We start from the raw sequence: 10,530 nt of genomic DNA on the forward strand, positions 1-10,530 counted from the left end.
GTAATACTAGCAAGCAAGCTAAGCTAGCGTCTTTACCAACAGTGCAGCTATTTTCAAAATTAAAGCACAAAAAGCTATCTTACGCGGCGCGAATTTCACGCTAAGAAGCATTACTTAGTTAGTTTAATATTTGTAGAAATCTAAAATTAATAATATTTTCGTCCTTACGTTTATAGCAAGCTAAGCTAGCGTGTTCACCGACAGTGCAGATATTTATTCTAAAAGGAAATTAGCGTTATTTTGTAATACTCGCAAGGAAGCTATGCTAGCGTTTTCACCGACAGTGCAGTTATTTCTAAAATAAAAGCCCGATTTAAGCAGATTTTCATTGAAATAGATTGCTTTTATTTATTGGAAGGCTACAATTTGTTATAATTTAATACACTTTATTTTGTACTTAATGGAGCAGAATTATGGTTATATTTCCATCGTTTATTCTCAGAGGAAATGAGCTTTATTTTGTAACACTAGGTAAGCTAGCTAGGTTAGCTCGTAAGCTAGCTAGCTTCTTTATTTGGTAGCTAACTATATTTTAGGTCAGAAATAGCTAGCTGTACTCTCTGGCTTTGTTATATTAAAAAATAGCTATTTTAAAAATATAATACATATTTGATTGGGTCAATTGTGATCCGGAGTAGTTAACTAGGTAACTACTTTTGTTGTTTTTTTATCGTATTAGTTTATATTGGTAGATAATTAGATAGGTTAGCTTAGCTGTTAAGCTAAGTGTTTAGTAATGCTCAGTAATGGAAGAAGAGACAGGAGACAGACCAGCTACAGCCAGCACAGCAATACTGGCTTTACCGGACACTAAACTAGTGTGTGTTGAATATCCAGGCTTCGTTAAAAATGTGGACAAAATGCTGGACAGCATTGGAGGAGAGCAAGGACTGTCCAAGGTAAATAAATATATTTTTAATGTGTTTTATTAAATAGGGAGCAGGTTAATTATTATTCTTCTTTTTAGTATTCTTATTATTATGTATTACAGTGATAGTAATACATCACAAAAGGGGAAACAGATGTCCCAGTTTTAATAACATAAATACAGTGACTCTATTTTCTATCCAAAAAATCTAAATATGTCTTTAGAGTTTTATATGTAAGTTAATGTTGACAGTCCTCATACACCACTCTCAACAGGCTGTTGAGTGTGGAATATGGAGCTACATTAGCATTTATTTTCTTCATATAAACTCTCAGATACACTCAGTAAATCACATTATAATATTCTAGTTAAACAACGTATCAAAACTACCCTGAGATATTATAATTCAGTAAATCTACCCTAAGATAATATAATACAGTAAAAAAAAAGGATCACGTCTACCAGGCCTATATTCGCACTACACCATTATTTTTGATCCCTTTTCCAAAAATACAGATAAGTACCAGCAGAGTAACAGAATAAATCTTATTACAGTTGTTTAAAAAATATATTTTAACGTTTTTTTTATTTTATATTTGACAGACATATTCAGATTCATCAAAGCGACTTGAACTGCGGTACCGGCCCAAGGATCCGTACTGTCACCCTGTGTGCGGAAACCGCTTTTCCTCCACCAACCTGCTGATCAGAGTGTGTCGCAGGAGACGCAAAGGGAGCAACGAGGAGGGTCACATGAGCATCGAGGTGCTGGGCCTCATAGAGACGACTTACAAATTTCAAGGTAAACCTACAATTATTTGATTCATATCTTAAAGTTAGAAAAAGCTTTATTTTTCTTAAATTTATACATAATTCTCTAAAGAACACAATTTCCGTTATGGTGTACCACAGGTATCTGTAGTAGGCCCACTCTTACTCATGCTATTGGGCATTAAAAGCTCACTTAAAATATGTACAGGAATTTAAGCTGTTCACTGAATCTATAAAGTGCACATTAAGTGGAAAAATGTATCTACATTATATTTTGGGTTTTTTATTATTTAGGAATGGCAGACTTTCAGTACCTTGCTACGCAGAATGAGCCAGGTGGCTCCCAGGTGTCTCTGTACGACAAGGTCGTTTTGCGCAAACCTGAGAAGAAGGAATTCTTTGACCAGCCGGTTCCACTTTTCCTGCCACCACCCATCTTCTCTCGTCTGGACAATCCTGTGGATTATTTCTACAGGCCAGATGTGATACACAGGTCAGCAGATCGACGTGGGCTCTTCAGTACAGCATTTAAACATTCTGTACAAATAAATATACATGCATTTTTATAATTATTTAAAAAATATATATTGACTTGTTGATTTTGTCCAATTTGTTTGGAAAACATTGTTTATTTTGTCAAAACATACACTGCAGCAATGTCTTCTACAATATTAATCCTAATATTATATCAATTATATTCTTTATATTTATATGCCACTTGGTTCTACTGGTTCTACTCTCTCAATCTCTTCTCAGAGAAGGAAACATAACATCTTTACTATCAAGAGAGAACCTGATTGGTCCGAATCGAGCTCGAAGGCCTCATAACGCCATTTTCGTTGGATTTGATGACAAAAGTGTGCCGTCTGAGCCTCTGGAGGCGGCTAAACTCAACTGGAATAAGAACTCCATCCATCACAGTGATGTGAAGGCAGAGCAGGAAGTCAGAAAGGTTGGTTACTAAGAATATTCAACACGCATTACATTAGTGTGTATCAGAATTTATATTGTAAGAAATCTGTGCAAATACAGCTCTGTAAAAAATAAGAGAGCATTTAAAATGATGAGTTTCTTTGATTTTAACAAATTGAAAACCTCTGGAATATAATCAAGAGGAAGATGGATGATCACAAACCATCAAACCACCAAACTGAACTGCTTGAATTTTTGCAGCAGGAGTAAAGCAGCATAAAGTTATCCAAAAGCAGTGTGTAAGACTGGTGGAGGAGGAGAACATGATGCCAAGATGCATGAAAAAAAACTGTGATTAAAAACCAACCAGGGTTATTTCACCAAATATTGATTTCTGAATTCTTAAAACTTTATGAATATGAACTTGTTATTTTCTTTGCATTATTTGAGGTCTGAAAGCTCTGCATCTTTTTTGTTATTTCAGCCGTTTCTCATTTTCTGTAAATAAATGCTCTAAATGACAATATTTTTATTTGGAATTTGGGAGAAATGTTGTCTGTAGTTTATAGAATAAAACAACAATGTTCTTTTTACTCAAATATAAACCTATAAATAGCAAAATCAGAGAAACTGATTCAGAAACTGAAGTGCTCTCTTCATTTTTTTCAGAGCTGTATTTGTTAATGTCATCTTCATCTGAATAACATTTAGATATTTGAACAGTTTAAACAGTGTTGTTTTGCAAAGACTTCCGTATCTATTTTATTGATTTAATTTAATTTCAAATTAATTTAGTTTAAAGTGTATGAAGACCCTTGTCAGTACTGTTTACCACATTGCATAACTGTTTTAATCCATAAGATGGCACTGTTACTTACTGGTGAGACCCATGTTTATTTTTGTCATTTTTATAACAATAGGATTTTTCCACATTTTTTAATTTTTTAATGCTTTATATATAATTATCACCTGTAAGAATTGCTACAGCTTAATGTTGGAGGCTTTTATAGTTAATTAACCAATTATTTTATTTATTTAGTTAGTTTTTTTTATAGTTTTTTAGTTTTTTTTATCTGTTCCAAAGAGTCTAATTCTATTAGGAGTACTTCTCTACAGGGACTAGAAGTAGTGTTTTTGTGCATTTGAACCTGGTTTGGGAACCACTCTTCTATGCTATCTCTCCAAACAATTATTTTTGCTATTTTTCTGTACAGAATGTAAATAATTTTATTATTATTATTATTAATATGATCATGCTCTGTTCTCAGCTGTTTGAGAGACGACCCGTTTGGTCCCGCAACGCCGTTAAAGCCAATGTGGACATTCATCCCGAAAAGCTGAAGCTGCTGCTCCCCTACCTGGCTTATTATATGGTAAGAAAGACTGAAAATACAGAATTCATGCAGTCATAGAGTTTAGTTTCTAATGTTTTTGCTTAATTTTATGTATAAGGAGAAATAAACCGTGTCCAGAAGTTTTTAGACGTATGCCTGTCCAGTGCATTACATCAGATATTGGATTATTGCTGTGCTTTAACTGGATTTAAATCATTAAATCATATTAAGTATAATGTGCATTTATCAGGTAACTGGGCCGTGGAGAAGTATGTGGGTGAGGTTTGGATACGACCCTCGTAAAAACCCAGACGCTAAAATCTACCAGGTTCTGGACTTCAGGATCCGCTGTGGTATGAAACATGGTGAGTATGACAGTATGACAGGACTCCCATCTCAGATTAAGGCAGCAATTTTTGGTCATATCACTATAATAAAATAAATACTATTAAAATATAAGTAAAAAAAGTTAGAAAAATATAGAAATCATTTTTGGTCCAAAAAAAACAATAATTGCCTTTTTGGTCATATTGCTATAATAAATACAAATATAAAAGTAAAAAAAAATGAAATAAAAAATAATTAGTTAATGGTCATATTACTGTAATAAATGCAAATATACAAGTAAAGAATATAAAAAATTACAGGCATCCTTTTTTAATATAAATCACTATTGTGAATATAAAATATAAAAGTACAAATTTGAAATCCAATATAAATTTGGGGTTAAATTACTATAATACAAGTTTTACAATAATTTATTGGGCGTATATGTAACTTACATATAAATATAAAAGTTAAAACTGTCATATTTGTAAAACATGGTAAAAAACAGCTCGGGTTTACAAATGCTTTACTAAAAAGAAAAATCCAATTAATACTAAAATGTTCTTAAATGCAGTCCTTCAAGTTCTCAAACATTTTACAGTTTATGGTAAACAAAAGACGGGGTGGTATAAAGTGCTACCACTATGGTTGGGAGATCACTGGGTCGAATCCAAGTCATGCAGCTTGCCACTATTCCACTGTTTATTTAAATCTCCATATTTAATCCTGTTACATTAGATTATACAATTATCTTAATATGTAACTCATCTCTCTCTCTCTCTCTCCCTCTCTCTCTTTCTTTTCTTTTATTTCTAGGATTTGGAGTGAATGATATGCCAGTAAAGGCTAAAAGAAGTGCTTACCACTACAGCCTTCCAACCACAGTCAACAAGGCCGGTGAGTGAAGAACACAGAGAGCGCTCCTGAGCTTTCAGGTCTTTAATAGAGATGATTAATTTCTCATTTGTATCTGATTTAAAAAAATTAGATTTTTAGTTTACTACATAATTTGAACAGACTCACTGTCTTAAAGAAAGGACCAATAGAAACTCTTCAAAATGACCTGAAATAAACTTTTTTTTACATTGACTTTCTTTGAAAGTTTAGAAGGTTTTTTCTCTCTCCTGCTTTTTAATTGGACAGCGACGATTTGCGTGTGTGCTTTAAAGGTCACCTTCCGCGAAAATCCGATTTTTCTTGTTTTTTGTGGAATACAGTAGGTCTCTCCGAGTTGAATGTGTACACCTGCACATTAAACTGTTTTGCAGCCCCCATTGTCTGCAGGAGCTAAGCAAAGAAATCCCCCCTCCCCCCCCTCCGAAAAACGGGTGAATTTTGAATTATCTTTCTGCCTACGTAGGCAGAAACTCACAGACCAGCCCACCTTGGCTCGAGAAACTCCCAGAGGCGGAGCTGAAGCGACGCAACATCACCGCTCATCAGTTAGGAGGTGGGAGGCAGTGAGCGGCAGAGCGGCGGAGGGGCGTCGCAGTGCTCCTAGCCAATCAGAGGAGAGATATTTGCATGCTGTTTGCATGTATGAATATTCATGAGCAAAGCTGGAATCCGGTCATTTTGGACACACCCCTAAAACAGTCCATTAAAAAAGAGCTATACAGAGACACCTGAGCACTTTTTTTTTACAAAAACGGCTCACATGTCATTCATTCATACTAGAGACCACAACTAGACATTTTAAAATGAAAGAAAAAACGACGGAAGGTGACCTTTAAGTAGATGAGGAGATGGATCACTCATTTCTTTGTATTTTTAGTTCCTCAGCCAGCCAGCCTGAAGGAAATCACTCAGGATGGCACTTCATCTCCAGGCTTCAAAGCTTCATCATCAAAATACATGCTGAAGGTAAGAATCCACTACCTAATAAACCTTTATTTTATTATTAATTAATTATTCCACTTATTATTGCAATTAGTGTACAGGCACTTTTAGTCTACAGGTCACTCTGTGTGTATTACCTCTGTATATAGCACATAAGTTTCACATTTTGAACTGAATTACTGAAATGAAGTAACTTTTCATTGATATTCAGATTTTTTTTTAAAAAAGCTCTAGTATATGTAATGTTTTGGGATCCTGACGTCACAAAAACAATAATTCCATTTGAGGACTGTACCGAATTGGTGCTAAACTGTACAGTTTAAAACATTTGAAATCGAGCAACATTTTAAGGATTTTTCCAGGGTTTTTTTTAGGAAATGACTAAACAGACACTCTATTTCCTGCTTTTGCGAAGTATAACCTTGTTTGTACCTTTTTGCAGGAGTCAGCTTATGTATTCCGGGAGGGAATGCTGCCCCCTTATCGACAGATGTTTTACCAGCTGTGTGATCTGGAAGTCGACAAGTAAGGACTCATGTCTCCCAGTGTCTGTACACAACACCTGGGGCGGGGTCAGTGTTTTAATAAAAACTAGTGATTTAATCAGAGCTCCCAAAAGTCATGTAGCTAACGGGCATTTCACTTAGTTGGATGTACTATTTGGCGGACATTTATGGCCAAATGTCGTAAAAATAACCCTGCTAAGTGCAGTTCAACCACTGATCCAGTCTTAGAGTCCCTGTGAAACAACAAATTCACCGGAGATCCTATGTAAACCTATAGTTGCACACAGAGGTGGGTAGTCCAGGTCCAGAAAGTAAAAGTCCACCCCGTTGTTTTGTTTGCTGATCCACAGCAGAGCTCGGGTGGATTTTTACTTTTAACTAGTGTAAACAGAACTGTCCTTAAACATACACCTACCTATCTCAGCTGTGCTTCGCTGGTTTTGTTTTTCCTCCATAGACTAATTCTAACCATTTGTTTCTTAGTCTGAATTACTGGGTAAAGCATATAAACACTGATGTGTTATTCGCACTAATAACACAGGAACGAACTGCCATTATATGCACATACACACACAAATTATTATTAAGTATTATGTAATAAGTACTAGGAAAGGAAGCAAACCAAACCAAAAGATAACATTGATCAAACCTTAGCTTATTTAGATTTAGCTTAGTGAAGCATTTTAGCACCTTAATTGTAAAGCCTATTTTTAAACTTTGATGTTTTAAAGCATTTTAATGTCTTTTTTGTTACTGGCAGAATTAAGAGCATCATCCATAAGAACGATGGGCAGGAGGAGCAGTGTGATGAGCGGGACGGCTGGTGCATGCCCCGCACCGCAGACGAGCTCAGAGACATCATCTCCTCCATGATCACGCAGGTCGTACGAGCCAAGAGACCGGGTAAGAGCACAGCGCACCAACCAGAGCATCAAAACAGCCACGTTTCACTCAGCAAACACCTGCCTGATTAGATTCTGGAACGTTACAGCAAAGGGTTTCACGTGTTTGGCTCTAAATGTTCTGCTGATAAAGTGTGATTATAAATGTGAGCGGTCAGTCAGAATTACCTAGAAAGTCTTGTGTGTTTCTTTCTACGAGTCAGACTAAAATACTTTTTTTAACCCTTTTTTTTTAAATATATATTGATGTAACTTAGGCCTGTCACAATAAATCCATTCCTGTAATAGTTCAGGTCAGTTTTTATTTTTCTCACACCTCACCCTCACACCTCACTCAACTGGCTCAGAACTGCCCACCTCTGAGCTCAAAACACCTGCATTCTTTCCACTGCTATTTTAAACCTGGGGTCAAAACTTATCAGATATATTGGTTTGTTGTGGTCATTCTCACACTTGTTGATGTATGCTTAAGGGTAAATGACTGTAGTCAGACATACACAACATGGTCCATATGTAGGTATGTGGACATTTATTTTTAATTTGTGCATTTTAGCCAAATCTATTGTTAACTTTACATAAAACAAGCATATAGCCATCAAATATCTATACACATCTATATGTGTTTTTTTCTATTTTTCTATTCTATTTTAATACAAGTCAGTTTCTTTATTTTTTTGCCCTGCTAGAGATGCCTAAAGTTTTGCTTCTATGAAGTAGAAATGTAAAATTTACTGATGATCAGTGATGGTTATGAGAGACATGTCATCTGCTGGTGTTGATCCACTGTGATATTTCATAAAGTCCAAAGTCAGTGCAGTGTAACTTTTATGGAGACGCAGATTTCCTTTTCCAGCAGGACCTGGCACACTGCCAAAAGTACCAATTTTTCTTATTTTATTACATTTTCTAAAATACTGACTTTTGTTTGATTTTTTCTTAGCTGTAAACCGTAATAAAATAAATAAACACTTAAAACAGATCACTCTGTGTGTAATATATAATATATACATATAATATATTTGTTTACCATTTTGAACTTTAGTAACTTTTCAATGATATTTAATCTTTTTGACAAGTCAGTCACTCTTAATATTCTGCCCCGCTAGAGATGCCCTAGTCAACTGTAAGTTCTGATCCTGTGTAACGAAGTAAAAAAAATAAAACAAAGAGGGTTTTAGATCAGTTGGTTCCAAACTGTCTTCAGAAACTATATCAGTACACAAGATGTTTGGTGCCATACAGGCAGCTCAGTACCTGACCTCACTAATGTTTTTGCATGTTCTTTAGTGTATGAGAGACACCTGTAATACTGGGTGACTTTCATTAGCTACACATTAACCTGGCAGGGTGGTGCTGTTATGTAAACCTCAGCACTAAATACAGCTCAGCCTGGTCACAGCATGTGCCTCATTTCCTCATATTCTCTTTACTCTTAAACTGCCTCTACAGTCTGTCTTATCCAGAATTCACTAGAAGTATTGGAACATTTCACTTTAAGTGTTGGATTTTTTTCACACTATAAGGTGCACTCAATTTTCCCCAAAACCCTCAGAGCTCCTTATAATCTGGTGCTCCTTATATATGAATTCAACCAGTCAGGTATTAAGGAGCAGTAAAGCCACTCTGCTGTAGTACAGAGTTATACAGGAGTTTCAGTTCAGCTCTCTGGAGCAGTATTAGCATTAGCCGCTAACCGCTATTTCACCGTTTATAGGTGAGTATATCGGACTGTAGTCTGTGCGTTTATTGTGTTAAAATAAGCTATGTGGGACAAACTGCTAGTTTATATCGCCCTGACTTACCGAAACACTTAGGGTTCCTCAGTGTAGCACTGTCGGGCGGCGCTAGAGGTTAGCCGCTAATGCTAATACTCCAGCCTTAGTGCTGGAGAAGCTCGGGAATCTAAGCTTACTGTAAATAAATGTAAGCACTTTACTCACCCAAATAAACAGTTTTCAGGAGAGAAATCTGTGTAGATTAATATCCAGAACTTGTTTGAATGAAAAAGGAAGTCTTTTTTATTACAGTTTTGTTTGCTTAGCTTAGCTTTACTTAATTTAGTGAGCTAAACCCCCCCAAACCACCCAGCAACGAGACCCTGCTGAATTAGAAGTTCCTTACAGTGTCTCTTAAAATGCGCCTTATGTAAGAAAATAGACCAGAAAATAGACGTTAATTGATGGTGCGATTTATAATCTGGTGCGCCTTATAGTGCAAATAATTCAGTAAAGTAAGTGAATTGTACAGTATATTAGGAAATCTGAATGAGCAGATTTTAAAATACTGTTTTTATTTGTTGCAGCTTTGTCTACACCAAAGCTAAAGCCTGTCAGAGCCGGACGCAAAGTAGAAGAGAGCGACGAGGAGGAGGATGACGAAGACGAGGAAGATTACAAGCCCTCAGAAGGGAGTGAAAATGAAATGGAGACAGAAATGCTTGATTACATGTGAATCTAGTCTGGAACTGTGGAACAGTTAATGGACCATTCATAGATTGGTCAAGATGAACCCCATTTTGTTATATTATTGTGTATTTAATTTGACCAAAAATATATTTTGGAAAATAAAAAAAACTTTTTGCTAATTAATTTTTGTCTGAAAGTTTTTTTGTTTTTTTGAGAATTGAGTCACAGGGAAAGACTGATAAGTGCTGAGTGCTGTTTGGTGAGTGTAGGCGTGTAAACGAATGGAGTGATATAATATGGACAGGCGGGCCAGCTGGTACAGTAAGTTAAATCATTCCAACAGAACTTTAAAGTTGTAATTGTGTGTGTGTGTGTGTGTGTGTGTGTGTGTGTGTGTTTTGCATGGAAACATTGGCTCACACTAAATTATTACATGCATAAATAATTACATGCATAGTTTCTACTATAGTACTTGATTATGCTTCAGTTTGCCTTAATAATATTAAAGTAACAAAAAAAATAACGTATATGTAAAATATGTATAATAATAGTTTGCACTTAATGTATATTTGGGATGCACTGCATGTACGGCAGCCAAAAAGCAAGGTGTAAATGCTGTTTTATTTCTGCAATAGTCAAAAAGTGTCAAAATTTGTTGGTATTTAT

The 10,530-nt window shown here is 35.6% G+C and overlaps 1 protein-coding gene across 1 annotated transcript; it reads left to right on the plus strand.

Annotated features, from left to right (window-relative positions):
* Nucleotides 1–113: 113 nt before the first annotated feature.
* On the plus strand, nucleotides 114–10,047 carry gtf3c5 (general transcription factor IIIC, polypeptide 5). Its single transcript, XM_007252789.4, has 11 exons — nucleotides 114–899; nucleotides 1,472–1,670; nucleotides 1,934–2,132; nucleotides 2,396–2,591; nucleotides 3,820–3,924; nucleotides 4,136–4,250; nucleotides 5,029–5,109; nucleotides 5,987–6,075; nucleotides 6,494–6,576; nucleotides 7,318–7,460; nucleotides 9,762–10,047. Exons 1-11 carry the CDS (start codon nucleotides 747–749, stop codon nucleotides 9,908–9,910), a joined length of 1,512 nt encoding a protein of 503 aa, XP_007252851.3. The 5' UTR covers nucleotides 114–746; the 3' UTR covers nucleotides 9,911–10,047.
* Nucleotides 10,048–10,530: the final 483 nt, after the last annotated feature.

Source organism: Astyanax mexicanus, chromosome 17 (genome assembly GCF_023375975.1).
Source record: "Astyanax mexicanus isolate ESR-SI-001 chromosome 17, AstMex3_surface, whole genome shotgun sequence".
Classification (NCBI taxonomy): Eukaryota; Metazoa; Chordata; class Actinopteri; order Characiformes; family Acestrorhamphidae; genus Astyanax; species Astyanax mexicanus.